Source organism: Myodes glareolus, chromosome 23 (assembly GCF_982192425.1).
Source record: "Myodes glareolus chromosome 23, mMyoGla1.1, whole genome shotgun sequence".
NCBI lineage: Eukaryota > Metazoa > Chordata > Mammalia > Rodentia > Cricetidae > Myodes > Myodes glareolus.
Genome location: NC_142048.1, coordinates 47,179,092 through 47,194,706, shown reverse-complemented (window position 1 = coordinate 47,194,706; position 15,615 = coordinate 47,179,092). Strand labels below are relative to the sequence as shown.

General features: G+C 41.2%; 1 protein-coding gene across 1 annotated transcript in view; it reads right to left on the bottom strand.

The window, feature by feature from the left end:
* Window positions 1-15,615, bottom strand: part of LOC125414534 (disintegrin and metalloproteinase domain-containing protein 32) — a 90,428-nt gene that overhangs the window by 36,192 nt on the left and 38,621 nt on the right. Inside the window, exons 10-12 of the mRNA XM_087901090.1 lie at window positions 11,120-11,201; window positions 10,481-10,617; window positions 4,523-4,700 (exon numbers count right to left, since the gene is read on the bottom strand). Of these exons, the coding sequence (XP_087757216.1) occupies window positions 4,523-4,700; window positions 10,481-10,617; window positions 11,120-11,201 (397 nt within the window). The remainder of the gene's footprint in view (window positions 1-4,522; window positions 4,701-10,480; window positions 10,618-11,119; window positions 11,202-15,615) is intronic.

The window sequence follows — 15,615 nt, the reverse complement described above, 5'->3', positions numbered from 1 at the left end:
GGAACTATCTTTGAAATTTCCTGCTTTGTGGAAAAGTCTGCTGGACACTATGGGCCTGTGGGCTGAAGATTAGATGCCCCAACAGTACAGAAGAACTTTGGATGACTGTCCAGGCAGCGAGAAGTCTCTGTCAATTCTAGAGTTCTGGAAGTAGCTTTCAATACACTTCCTGTTTTCTTAGGTAATACATCATTCTGGAGTCTTTGCTGGAGTTAAAGAATGGATAGTAATAATATAGTTTTCCTTAGTTATGATAAAAATATAAGATATGTATATAAATATTGCAACTGTAATTCTTGTTTGATAACTATTTTATGTCATTTTACTATGTTGAAGTTGAAACCTTCCTTTTTATTTAAACAGAAAGGGGAGGTGATGTGGATTCCCCTCTGTATGCTGTGAATATCATTGGTTAATAAAAGAACTGCTTTGGGCCTATAGTAGAGATATAGGGGAACAGAGCTAGGCAGAGAAAACTAAACCGAATGCTGGGAGAAAGGAGGCGGAGTCAAGGAGAAGCCATGGCATCCTCACCAGAGACAGATGTGCTGAAACTTTGCTGGTAGGCCACGACCTCATGACGATGGACAGATTAATGGAGATGGGTTAAATTAAGATGTAAGACTTAGCAAATAAGAACCTAGAGCTAATGGGTCAAAATTTATTATTTAAATCCATAATATAGTTTCTGGGTGATTATTTCAGGTGGCCAGAAAACAAACAAGCGGCCTCCTCCAACACCAAATTAATAAAATCGAAGATGAAAATGGAAACATCACAACAGATGCCAAGGAAATTCAGAGTATCATAAGGAGGACACACTTTAAAGATACATATTTCATCAAACTGGAAAACCTAAAAGAAATTGATACATTATTTGATTTATACAACCTGCCAAGGTCAGATCAAGATGAAATAAGCAATGTAGGCAAGCCACAAACCCCTAGTAAAATAGAATCAGTAATTTAAAATCTCCTAACCAAAAATTACTGGACCAGATGGATTCAGCACAGAATTATATCAGACCTTCAAAGAAGAGCTAATGCCAACACTCCTCAAAGTATTCTGCAAAATAGAAACTGAAGGAACATCTCCTAATTTTTTTATGAAGCTACTATTACCCTCATACCTAAACCACACAGACTCAACAGAAAAGAAAATTATATACCAATACCTCATATTAACATAGATGCAAAATTTTCCAATAAAATACTTATAAGCAGAATTCAAGAACACAATAAAAATATTATTTACCATGATCAAGTTGGCTTCATTCCAGAGATGCAGATTGTTCAACATACATAAATCAATAAACTTAATCCACCACACAGACAGACTGAAAGACAAAAACCACATGATCATCTCATTGGATGCAGAAAGGCCTTTGATAAAAATCAATATCCCTTCATGATAGAAGACCTGGAGAGACTTGGGATAAAACTGGGAAAAGAACAACATCTTCAACACACAGTCAGATTGGATGGCTGTATGTACAAGATCACAAGCAGAGCCACGCTTATCATCCTGCACAAAACTCAACTTCCGATGGACCAAAGACCTCAACATAAGGCCAGATACCCTGAATCTAGCAGAAGAGGAAAAAGGGGATAGTCTTGAACTCATTGGCAAGGAAGAAGGCTTTTTGAATGGACCCAGATAGAATGGATGCTAAGGACAACAATTAATAGCTAGGCCCTTATGAAACTGAAAATCTTCTATATGGCGCAGGACACCACCATCTGGACAAAGTGGCAGGTGACAAGATTGGAAAAAAAATTTTAACAATGACGCATCCAATAGAGAGCTGACATCTAAAACATATAAAGAACTCAAAAAAACTAAACATTCAGAAAACACAAAACCCAGTTTAAGAATAGGGCATAGATCTAAACAGAGCTCTTGAAAGATAAAATACAAAGAACTGAGAAGCACTTAAAAGAAATGTTCCAACACCCTTAGCCATCAGAGAAAAGAAAGTCAAAGCCACATTGAGATTTCATCTTACTCCATTCAGAACAGCCAAAATCCAAACAAATGACAGTTCATGCCAGCAAGGATGTGGGGTAAGGGGCACACCCATCCATTACTGGTGGGAGTACAAATTTACACAGCCGCTGCAGAAATTAAGTGTGGCAGTTCCTCGGGAAGCTGGGAATGTATTTACCTAAAGATTCAACTCTCACTGGACTTAGCTCCCAAGGTCCAAATGAGGAGCTGAAGGAGGGAGAACATAAGCAAGGAAGTCAGGACCACGAGGGATGCGTCCACCCACTGAGACGGTGGGACTGATCTAATGGGAGCTCACCAAGGCCAGCTGGGCTGGGAGTGATGGAGCATGTGATCAAACTGGACACTCTGAATGTGGCTGTCAATGAAGGCTGACTGAGAAACCAAGGGCAATGGCACTGGGCTTTGATTCTACTGCATGGGCTGACTTTGTGGGAGCCTGGTTTGTTTGGATGCTCACCTTTAAAGACCTGGATGGAGGGGGGAGGATCTTGGACTTCCCATGGGGCAGGGAACCCTGACTGCTCTTAGGACTAGAGAGGGAGAGGGAGGTGGGGAGGGAGAAGGAAAAGGGAGGTGGGGAGGAGGTGGAAATTTTTTTGTTTTGTTTTGTTTTTTAAAAGGAATTTTGTTTCATTTTATTTTGTTTTAACATTTTTTTTGATTGAGTTTTTATCTGAGTTTCATTCTTAAATTTATTTTTATTTTCTTTATGTACATTACATCCTGACTATAGTTTCCCCTACTTTCCCTGCTCCCAGTGCCCCCTTACTTCCTCTCTCCCCTAGCAGGGATAACAACTTAACACTACATAACAAGGTGCAATGAGCCTAGGTACAAACCCTCATTTCAAGGCTAGATGGGGCAATCAAGAAGGAGTAAAAGGGTCCCAATAGCAGCCAAAATAGTCAACGACATCCCCCCCACTTCTACTGCTAGGAATCCCACAAGAACACCAAGCTATAGAATCATAACATAAATTCAGAGGTCTTAAGGTGGATCCATTCAGACTCTGTGATTGTTGGTTGACCCAAGGTTAATTTTATTTAATTTTTAATAAATAAATAAATAAATTTTAAAAAAATTAAAAAAAAAGATTCAGCTCTCTCACTCTTGGACGTATATCTAAAGGACTCTACATCATGCTAAAGGAGCATTTGCTCAATGATGTTCATTGCTGCTCTATTCCTAATAGCTAGAAAATATAAACAGTCTCTATGTCCATCAGCAAATGAATATATCAAGAAAATATGGCACGTTGACACAGTGAAAAGTTACTATTTGAAAAAAAAACAAAATCATGACATTTGCAGCTAAGTAGCCCAGACTAAAAATGACAAATATATGTCTTCTCCCATATGCAGACATTGTCTTCTAAGCATCCAATAAGCATGCTAGTATCTGAATAACCACAGAAGTAAGGAACAGTGCAGGGAGGGAATGATCTCCTAAGAAACAGGGAAGAGAATATAGTTAGAGAGAGATGAGGAGACTGGAACAGGATTGTATGTGGTGGCTTTAAAGAAAAGGGTCCCCAATAGGCACAGAGGGAGAGGCACTATTAGGAGGTGTGGCCTTGTTGGAGTAGGTGTGGCTTTGTCAGAGGAGGTGAGTCACTAGGGGGTGGGCTTTGAGGTCTCTGAAGCTCAAGTCAGTTTGCTTTTTGCTACCTGTGGATCAGGATGTAGAGCTCTCAGCTCCCTCTCCAGTACCATGTCTGCCTGCATGCCACTATGTTTCCCACAAGGAGGATAATGGACTCAACCACTGACACCTTAAGCCAGCCCCAATTAAACATGTTCCTTTGTAAGAGCTGCTGTGGTCATGGAGTCTCTTCACAGCAGTAGAAACCCTAACTAACTGCCTGGAGATGAACAGTGTGGAAACACAAGAGAGGCATGACAAGTCTCGGCAATGATGATCAGCGTCTGGATCTGACGGCCACCATAGTCACTCATGTCTGCCAAGCTCATCATCCCGTCTGTGTAGCTGGTCCTTTTATTTTGTGGAGAGCACGGCCCCAGTAAAAATGAATTTTAAAAGCAAAATTTTAAGAGTAATTTAAGAGTGAAAGATGAGGACTTGCTCAACAAGAGAGTCACAATCTCTTTTGGTGATGCGCTGTGCGAAGCAATAATTCGTGCCTATGTATATGAACAGTGCTACTGCATTTATGCTGTATTCGAGGTGATTTCTGTTATCACTATAGATGCTCTATTACCCAGAAGCACCTTACCCGGGACCGTCTGCATTCACTATATTTTCAGGACTTTCCTGCCATGCAAATTATCAAAACTACCTGAAGTGCAGTCGACAGTATATGACAGGTTCCCATGGGAAAGCTATGTCCTAAAATTTTGTGTTGGACTGACGACAGATTAAACTCGAACATACAGTAATGAAATTTGCTTGCAGCAGTGCATGGTGCATGGTATAATTTAGCAATATAATATTTCTGACAAAGAAAAGCTAACACAATGGGTTTGCTCTACGCCCTCCTAGATGGCACACTCACTTGAGGGGAACCACAGTCGCAGATCTCATTACCCTCCACTTTGCCGTTTCCACAGATTGGTCTTGGATTAATTTGCATTTGCGGCTTATTCTGAAGACACTTGGCACCCGCATTAGATTTAAAGCGTTCAAAGTCACTCAAACTGCAGTTGCTAAACACCTTCACACCTGCAGATTGCCTAAAAGGGAATTCATATACTGTCATTAGCAGAATACATCTCAAAGCATAACTCCATAGCCTATGTTAGCTTTGTGATATTATTTAATAGATGACAGCAAATACTCCTAATAGGTGTTCATAGTTATTCTTGAGGAGGTCATGTGATTTTATTCGCCACAATGCATTTTGTCGCTTAAAAAAATTAAGTACAGCCATGCAGTGGTGATGCACACCTTTAATCCCAGCACTCAGGAGGCAGAGGCCGGCGGATCTCTGAATTCGAGGCCAGCCTCGTTTACAAGAGCTAGTTCCAGGACAGCTAGGACTGTTACACAGAGAAACCCTGTCTCAAAAAACAAAACAAAAAAAAAATACAAATCAATAGTAAAAGCTATGATTTTATAACAGATAAAGGAACTTGATTAGACCCTACTCATAAAAGTTACACCAATTTTCAACTATACACAGAGAAAGAAGAAAGACAGTTTCATCCATGTGAACATATGAATGAAGAGAGTTTGCAAAAGAAAAAGATAAACAGATAAGGTTCAGAAAGGAATAGATAATGTCCAACCAACAAACCTCTAAATAATATCAGAAGAGGTTAAAAGGTTCACTAATAAACCAATCAGAACAGCAGCCAAGAAAATCATCAGTCATAACAAACACCTGTCACTAAGAACCTTAAATGCAAATGGCCTCGACTCACCCATTGAAGGATGCAGGTGAATAAATCACATTAAGACAGCAATCCATTTTCCCCAAGAAACCAATATAACTAATAAAGCCATTCATAAACTGAGCTAAAGTCTGGAAATAATAGGGCTATTATTTATATATTTTACATGTATTACAGTATATATCATAGGAAATAAAGAGAGACATTAAGAGAGGGTCAAGTCAACAAAACTATAATTATTGTAAGTTATGTGTGAAACCTTGCCCTACCCAATTTCATAAAACAAATACTAAAGACATAAAAGGACACATTCATCCTGACACAATGGTGGGAAGAGATTTCAACACAACATTCTCATTTCAAGATAGGGCTGACAATCAAAAAGCAACAAAACAAACAAACCATAGCATAAATTTTAGCTAAACTATAGCATAGACCAAATGGATTCAACAGATAAAGAATATTCTACCCAACATACGGGCAATACACATTCTTTTGAGTAGAATAATTCCCAAAAGCTGGTCACACAATAGGCCACAATGCAAGCCTTAACAAATTCAAAAGAAGTTGCTATAATTTGCTGTGTTGTATCACGCCAGATAGATGTCATCAGCAAGACTAATCCCAGATTATACAAAAATACTTGGAGACTGACTAATACATGTTTTGAATGAATAGAGTGACAAGAAATAAATCAGGAAGGAAATTTGAAAATTTCTAGGGTCAAGTGACAATAAGAGCACAGGCCATGAGAACCCTGTGATACAGCCTAAAAGGGCTGCCATGCAATAAATGCTTACATTAAAAATAATAACAAGAGAGCTCAGGTAATCTAGTAGTGTGTCTGAAATGGTTTCTAGAAAAATAAAAAGATGCCAAAGCCAAATGTAGTAGATAGCAAGAAGAGGTAATAATCGTGGAAGAACTTAAACAAATAGAAACTAAAATAACACTAAATTGTTGTTCTTCCACGATTATTACCCCTTCTTCTAAAGGTATATGATCTGCCAAAATTAAAGCCAAAAGATGCAAATGATTTATATAAACCTGTAACTGACAATGAGAGTAATTAAGTCTCCCCATAAACAAAATCCCAGGACCAGGTGTACTCCCCGCCAAATTCTCTCAGACCAAGACTTTTCCAACTGTTCCATAAAATAGAAAGAGAAGAAACATTTCCATACTCATTCTATGAAACCAACCTTACCCCCAGACCGAAGCTGGGTAATGAGAGTAACAGAACAATTTCTCTGATGAACAGAGATGGAAATTTTCTCAACAAAATAATTGCAAGCAGAATTTAGGGCCGTACTGAGAGATAATCGGTCGCAGTCACGTTGATTTCATGCCAGGAATGCAAGGTTGACTCAACACACACAAATCAGTAAATGTAAAGAACCTTATAAACAGAATGTGAACAGCAATCGCATGGCCATTTCAATAGATGCAAGAGCACCATTTGGCAGGGTTCAATGCCTCTTGATGATAAAAGTGGTGAAGAAACTAGGACCGGTTGGAGCATAACCTCATCATGATAGAAGACCATGTAAGAAAAACCCATGACCAACGTTATTCTGAGATAGCGCTGAAGATGTCAAAACCTTTTCTTGTCAGATGCAGAACAAGTGCCCCCCCCCTTCTGCTCTTATTCTGTATAGCGTTGGAAGCCTCAGCTAGAGCAACAAGAAAGAAGAAACAGCAGGGTGTGGTGACATGTGCCTTTAACCACAGCACCCAAGAGGCAGAAGCAGGTAAAGTTCTGTGAGACTGAGGCTAGCCTGGTCTACATAGTGAGTTCCAAGTCAGTCAGGACTACATAGTAAGACTCTCTTATAACTGGAGGTTTCTCTCCCACCCTCCAGTTCCCAGATAACTACTCTGAGGCTAAATATTAATTACAAACTGTTTGGCCAATGGCTCAGACTTCTTACTGGCTAGCTCTACATATAAATTAACCCATTTCTAATAATCTGCATATTGTCACGTGCCCATGGCTTACCAGCCATGCTCTGGCCTCTTATTCCTCTGGCAGATGCTGGTGTCTCCCTGACTCCGCCTTCTTTCTCCCTGTGTCTCTGCTTGGATTTCCTGCCTAGCTATCTCCTGCTCTGCCATAGGCCAAAGCAGCTTCTTTATTAACCAATGTAATAAAACACATTCACAGCATGCATAGGGGCATCCCACATCACCCTGTCTCAAAAACAAAAAGATCAAGAGGGGGCAGGACAATGGCTGTGCAGTTGAGAGGGCATGATGACCCAAGTTAGATTCCTAGAACCCACATGAGGCGGCTCACAACTGTGTGTGATCCTATCTCCATTGAGGTTCAGCTCTTCAGGCCTCCACAGGCACACACATAACACATACATACATACATACATACACACATACACACATCGTTAAAAGTAAAATATTTTTTAAAGAAAAGAGAAAAATAAAATGGAACAAAACTAGGAAAAGAAACCATCAAACTATCCCTCTTAGCAGATGACATGATTCTATATTTAAGACCCCACAGACTCATCAGAAAACATTTAGATCTAATAAAAAAAACTTCCAATAATATTAACGGATCCAAAATAATAATGTGGTGTGTGTGTGTGTGTGTGTGTGTGTGTGTGTGTTGAACTTTCTGAGAGAAAAAAATTAGAAAAAGATCACATTGGCAATAGTTTAAAAAAAAAACTGATGTTAAACCCAATCAGGGAAATAATGTACTCCTGCAACCAAAGATCACTTCCGCAATCAGCCCGCATCAGAGAAGTTTCCTTTTGCAGGAAAGGGGAACTAAGCCCACCAGTGAACAACGTGAGACAGTGGGAGACTTTGGGAACGCTCAGTCCTAAGTGGGCTGTCGCCATCACAGCCCTTTCCTCAGGGCTCAGGGATCCAATTGGAAAGGAAGATGGAAAGATTCTAAGAATCGAATGTGCCGGGTGACTCTAAACAAACAGTTTTTTCCCGAGGCAGTGGGACTGGTGCTCTGTGAACTCACGGAGATTGGGTAGCACAAACAGGACCTGCACTGGTTCAAGCTAGTTGGGATCCCAGCAGAGAGGGGTGAAGTGATGGGCACAAAGTCCTACCGCCACCACTAGCCAGGACAATATCTGCAACTGATACCCACTAACCCGCTAGCAAAGGGAGAACCAGTTTTCTCCAATGGAGTCTCAGTGGGTATACCAACCACACTCCAGGACAGGTCCCATTTCCAAAAGCAGTTGGCCAGCACACAATGACTCAATAGTAATCTCGTCTTTTTTTTTTTTTTTCTTATTGGTCTTTTCTTTGTTTGTTTTGATTTTCCTTTTTCTGTGCAGGGATTATGTTTGGTTTTGGTATGGGTTTCTAGGGGTTTTTGTTGTTGTTGTTGTTGTTGTTGTTTTTAAAGAGAGGGGAACTAAAATAAAGTTGGGTAGGTAGGGAAGTAGGGAGGATACGGGAGGAGTTGGGATGGGGTTGAAAATAACCAAAATATCCTGTTAAGAACATTTTTATCAAAAAATATAAACAGAAAAAAGGAAGACTTGAGAGTAAACCTGATCTTGAGCTTTTCTAGACATTTCTTCCGTCTCCTGAGCTCAATTCCTCCATTCCCAGATTTACCTTGTGTAAGTACTCTGTCTCTCATCGCTTCCTCTTTCCTTCCCTCTCCTCCTCATCCTTCTTCATCTTCCTTTCTCTTTCATCCTCATATCCTCTCTCCATCTCTTTCTGCTTCTCTGTCTCTCCCTCTGTCTCTGTCTCTGTCTCTCTCTCTCTCTCTCTCTCACACACACACACACACACACACACACACACACACACACACACACCTTCTTTCTACGTACCCCTCACCGCCTTGAAACTCATGGGACTCATCCTGCCTGTCTTCCAAATGCTGGGATTATAGGCACCAGTCACCACACCTGGTTCATACACCGTCTTTAAAAGTGAACATCTCCTTTTTAAATAAATTAAATAACCAAAATCGTATTTTGGGAGAATCATTGGAGCCTAAGGATGGAGCTAGTATAAATACTGAAGTTTTCTTGAACTTGATATCAACTAATTCCGATATATTAACTGTCTGATAAGTTAACTGTCACAGGATCATTATGCAAATGAAATAACAAGGGAAATGCCTAATTTGACTCTTTGGCTTAAGGTGCCCACTAGGCCACTGATATTGTGTACAATCGCTTAGGTTTTATGAACTCTAGGGACTTGTCAAAAATATTAATTAAGTGCTTACTACAACGCCAAAATCTTAGATACTCAAGCCATAATCTCAGACACAAGCCATAATCTCAGATACTCAAGAGGTTGAGGCAGTGGGATTGGGTAGTCATGGCCTGTTTGGAAACTTTTGGGACTCTGTATCAAAATAAAAAACTAATCCTGGGCTGGGGATGTAGAGCTCAGAAGTAGAGTGTCCCAGTTCAGCCCCAGTACCGAGAAACAAAAGGCAAGAAATGGAAATGACATTTGCTGGATTTGCATGCCTTCTTTGGGGACTAACACAGAATAATGCATGAAACACACTGTGCAATTATTCGAGCTGAACCTGTGCAGAACTGTCAGACTTTTAAATTGGCAGTCCCTTCTCTTACACACAGTGTGAACAGACTTAGAGAAAAGGATGGCTGTGTTCCGAAGGTGGCCATTGTACTAAAGGTGACAGGGACATTGCCCAGGTGGTGACCACTAACTAACCAACTTGCTGATCGTGGGTGATTCTTTCCATACCTCAATTTCTCTCCTGTAAAAACGAGGATAATAATAATAGGACTCGCTCTCCAGACACACTGTGAGAATCTGAGAGGTTAATAATATGTATAAAAACTCAGAATGGTTTTTAGCACATAGTTTTCCAATTTTAAAGGCTCCTTACTGGGGGGTTTACACAAATTACATATTTCAGGAACGTTCCTTTACACCCGCATATTACATACGAACTGTCTGCCCTGACTAGAATTTTCAGTAATGTCCCTCACACTCCACTGCTCCTTCTATTCAAGCCGCAGGCACATGTTCTATCATGAGCTCGGTTCCCTTCCAGTTCATTCAGACTACAAATCAACACTGCACTTAACGCAAAGTAAACACAACCAACAAATAAACGTTTGCAGAAAGCTTACATAGCTCTTGGGTTCATGATGCAGGTGGCTTCTGAGCAGGGGCATTTCGCCGGATCATCGTATGATATTCCCAGACTGAGACCCAGCATCTGGGTGACGACGACCGAAAAGGCCTCCAAAGTCATGTTCTTGGGGTACTAAGGCAACAAAGGGGACAAAAGAGAGGGCACTGTTGAATGGGGAAGGCTCTTTTCCAGATGGGAACCCTTGGATTTTGTATCAAACGCTTCAGAGTAATGAACGTGATTCACGGATGGGTGAAAACCCGGAGTTCCTCTTAGGCAAGATACAAGCAGCCAGGCAATATGGAGCTCTGTTCATTTTTTAATTTTCAACTCAATTCTCTCCCAATGTTTTATTTATTTCTATATCTATCTCTGTCTTGATTATAAAGGGATTTTAAATTTTTATATAAACTATTTACATCCCTCCACTTCAAGACTTTCATGGCTTTCCAAAATGCCTCATTCTTTGAGTATGTCTCCCCAGTGGTTCCCACCTCCCCCAATGCCCTCCCTCAGCTACTCAGTCCTAGGTTCTCATCTAGGCCTAGCCTACGAACTTGACAACAATGGTTACTCCTCCATCACTTCAGAAACCACAGCTCACATCCTTCTCAAGGAACGAATAACAACATACCATTGTGATTCCTGCGGAGTAGCGGGTCACACACATCTTTCCAGGATACGTCGCCCCCACGTAATTTGGGTACTCGTTGTAGCTAAATAAATATATAAACACACATTTGTCATTAATCCCAGGGAACAACCTAGCTGTGAGAATTCTTGAAAATTTTAGGCCCTAATTTAGGAAAATCCTACTCTGAAGCCAGTTGAGGCTCAATGGTTAAAAATGTCCTTATTGTTGGAAATTTGGGATTCTTAACTAAACTGGACTAAATGCTCTCATCTCAGCTGGCCTTGCTGCTCTCCTCACCTTTGGTTTGAGGCGAGCCGAGCCTCTGCTCCGAGGTTTGCAACAAGCACTTTTTCTCCAGTGGCAGCAACAAAACTTGCTGCATGGAAAAAAAATGTGTCACTTTTTCGTAGAGAATGTGACAGTGCCTTAGGAGAAGGACTTTTATTTCTGAACTCACCCTTCTCGCCCCAGCTTTGAGAAAGAAGGATCATGACAGCAGTGACCCCACTCTCCGATCTCACCAAAGTTCTTGAGCGCAGGGACTTCCGCAAGATGGCTGAGGCGAGGTGCTCAGAGCATTTGGCTCCACAAAAAAGCAGGAAAATAAAGGGGGCTGGGGAGAACCAGCGGCTATTCTGCTAATGTGCCTACAGCTAGGAATGCTGTGAAGACACGGCAGAGATTTTGTGGAACAGAGACCCACAATGGCTTGATGAAAGCCTGTATCCTCACGTCTCTCCAATCGAGATCAGCTGTGAGCCACAAAGGGCTTTGTTCAACTGGTCAAAGCAAGTGTCCCAACACACACCACACACACACACACACACACACACACACCAAAAAAAAAAACTTGCTTAAAACATGAAATTTGGGCAGGAAGATTAAGGCAGTGGGTGAATATACATGCAAGTGCGTACACACATGTAGGTGTCTGTGGAGGTCAGAGGTCAACGGTTAACCCTCAGGAGCTTTTTTTTTTTTTTAATTTTGGGGTGGGGGTGGGGGGACAAAGACCTGAGGCTGCCTGGCTGATTAGGCTCGGCACGCTGACCAGAAAGCCCTTCAATACTGTCCCTGCCTTTCTGCCACTGAGGTTACAAGAGCCACCACGCTTGACTTCTCACGTGGGCTCAAACTCAGATCCTCCAGCTCGTCTCCTTCCCTGGGACTGCAGCCTCATCTACGCCAGAGTCTGGGAAAGAGTCTTCCTAGCTACAAAGGGACTTTAATGATGGTTAATAAACAATATGTGGCTCCCACGTGTAAACACTGTGATGGCCCTGAACAGAAGCTGTGACTACAAAACTGACTGTCGAGATCGTTGGAGTACAGAGACCAGAATGTCGCAAGTCCAGAGCCAAATCTTCTTGGGTCAATTTTAGCTTCCCTTCATGGTCATTTATGACCTAGCTCTGGGTGTGGCCTAACGTCTCTGTGACTGTTAAATGGCAAATACCATGAACTGTATAAACAGATTCCTGGCTTCCACTTACCAGAAAGAAGAATAAACTCAGTACCGAAGACCAATGGGGAAGATTTTCCCCTTGGCTGTAGTCTGCCCACTCAATATACCCACCAATATCTTTGAAAGGTTTCTTGGCTCATGACTTTCTGGGGTAAAACTTCATGAAGTTGTTACCACACTAGACCCACGGGACTGAATCTCTGTTCCCAGGCTATGGCCTCTCATCCTTGGCTCCAGAATAATCAATCTCTTGTTGCCTTTGAGGTAAGAGTTCTGTACTCGCATTGATGATTCTTGTCCCGTTTTCCCTAGACACATGACTCGGTTAGCTGTCCGCCCTTCAGCCAAGTAGCACACATCTCGAGGGAAGTGTGTTGATTTCAAGTAAAGGTCCACATTCTTTATACTTGTTCATTCCTGTTTCAAGATCTAAAGAGTTTCTCGTTTCTGTTACTAGTGAGTTACAGGTTCTCTTTCTTCATACTATATCTAGGTAAAGACCTGACAGTTTTATTTATCCCAAATAATCTGATTTTATTCTATTAATTTTCTATATTTTTCTTACCCCTTTTTTGCTAACTTCTGCTTTTATCTTCATTGTTTATGCTTAACTTGCTGAGGTATTTTTTTCATTTTTTTAATGAAAAAGTCAATATAGGCATGTTTCTTCTTTTCTTTTCTTTATTTTCTTTCTGTTGTTTATTCTTCTCTCATACAATACTTCCTGACGGAACTCTTCCACCTCTTGTCTCCCCTAGATTTATCACCCCTGTTTCCCTTCATAGAAGAGCAGCCCCCACCCAGGGATATCAACTGAACCCCAGCATGCAACATGGCGCAATAAGATGTTTCCTTCTTTCTAATATAGGAATTTATTACTATAAAATTTCCTGAGGCCACTGTTTTATCTGCATCTCACATTTTTTACACTTTTTTTTTTTTACTTTTAATTATGTTTCTGTATCTACATGTTGTGTACAGTGACTTCAGGTACTAATAAGACCAGAAGAGGGCATCAGATCCCAAGAAACTGGAGTCATGGGCAGTTGTGAGCCACCCAACAGAAGAGCAGAAAACCAAACTGAGATCTCTACAAGAAAAGTATGTATTCCCAACCCTGAGTCCTCCACAAGAACAGTATATGCTCCCAACCCTGAGTCATCTAACTAGTCTACAAACTTTCATATATGTACTTGATGTATTGTTTGTCTCAAAACACTTTCCAACATTTTAATTGGAAATCTTTGAGTCATGGGTCATTTACATTACATACATTTACACTGTATGTTTTCATTTCAAAAAAGAAATTTTTTAAAAAATCTCTTACTGCTTTTAAACTAATTCTGTGGTTAAAGAATATATTATCAATAACTCGAATCCTTTTCAATCCATGGCTATTCGTTTTCTATCTAAAACGTTCACTCTGCACATATACTTGGCCCCAGTAGGTGCAATGATTTATAAAGGTCGACGAGCTTAAATCAGGTGATAGTCATGTTGTAGTTTATATGCTAATTATGTCTATCCAAGGGGGACCTTAAAATATGCAGCAAACCGCTAATCAGTTTCTCTTTCTTCTCTGTGTGCTGCAAGGCTCTGTAATTGGTGTCATAAAGGCCTGTGCACACCTGCCCTCCTAAGGCATTCACCTTTCCTTACTATTTGACATGGGCCTTAGTCAAAATCTTTTCCTTGGGGTCTTCACCTGGTGGCATAGCAGGCCCAGCATCTTATTATTAGTAAAGACCGTGACCTTCATCATTTTGCTTTCTTTAAAACTTGGTTTTATACACGTGACCTATAACAAGCTCTTACTTTTTCAACTTGATGCCACATGTGGTGGCTTACATGAGATGCTCCCCATAAGTCTGGGGCCCTCAAATACTGGGTCCTTAGTTGGCGGCCGTTTGAGGAGGATTACGATGAGAAGGTGTGTGGCCTTGCTGAAGGAAGCATGTCACTGGGGGTTGGGGGGATGCTGAGGTTTCAGGAGACTCCTGTGATCCCCAGAGTGCCCTCTGCCTCCTGCTTGCAGTGTCAGATGTGTGTTCTGTTCCTCCCACCAAGCCTTCCCTTTGTGGTCACCGACTCTGGCCCTCTAGGACTATAAACCCAAGTCAGTGTTTACAAGTTGCCTTAGCCATAGGGCTTTATCATACGATATAAAAGTAACTAATACACTGCAGTGTCCATCTTCAGATTGTCCTGTTTAAACCAAATCTATTGAGTCTGACTGCTGACAGTGGGGTTAAATCTGCCATCTGGTCCTAATACCTCACACTTGGATCGAGTGTGTCTCTGTGGCTTTTCTTGGCTTAGTCCTCCATCATCTCTCCACAGTGACCTTGAGTCTTGTGTTATTCATCTTTAACGTTACTTTAGCTGGTCTTCTGTTTCTCAAGTGGAAGACACAGAGGGAGCAGTCAGAGCCCCGCTGAGTTGTTCATAGGTCCTCTTACATTAGCTGAGACATTTGAGATTGGGACTTCCTGCTTTCCCAAGTGACATTTCATTGTCTGCCAACATCACAGGCAGGAAACCACAGTGCAGAGCCATGACTCTCAGTTCTGACCAACAGTAAGTCACAGGACCACTTTTCATGGGCCAGCACCTAGAGATCGATAATTAGTGTCCGATTAGTTGACATTCATGGAGTCCTAATCGGAGCAAACTCCTGCCCCCTCCCTTCAAAGCAGTAATAAACAGTTTCAGTGAATACAAATAAGGAAGCAGCAACAATGCACCAATTGCAGACCAGAAAAACCCTGAATATAAAGCACCACCTAGTGAGGAGGTGGCAGCTGTAGACATAGATTCAGCAAGAATAGCAGGCAACCTGCATAGAACTTCTGGAAGGGCAGGCATCAACAACCCAGGTCAGAAAGATGGGAAGAAACAAATTTTCAAAGTGTATCACCTGATATCAGACCTTTCAAGGAACCATAGTCTCGCCTAAGGGACAGAAGAAGGTATCTAAAACAGACCATGATGACTAATTGGACAGACCCCAAATAATCGTAAATAGCTGTCT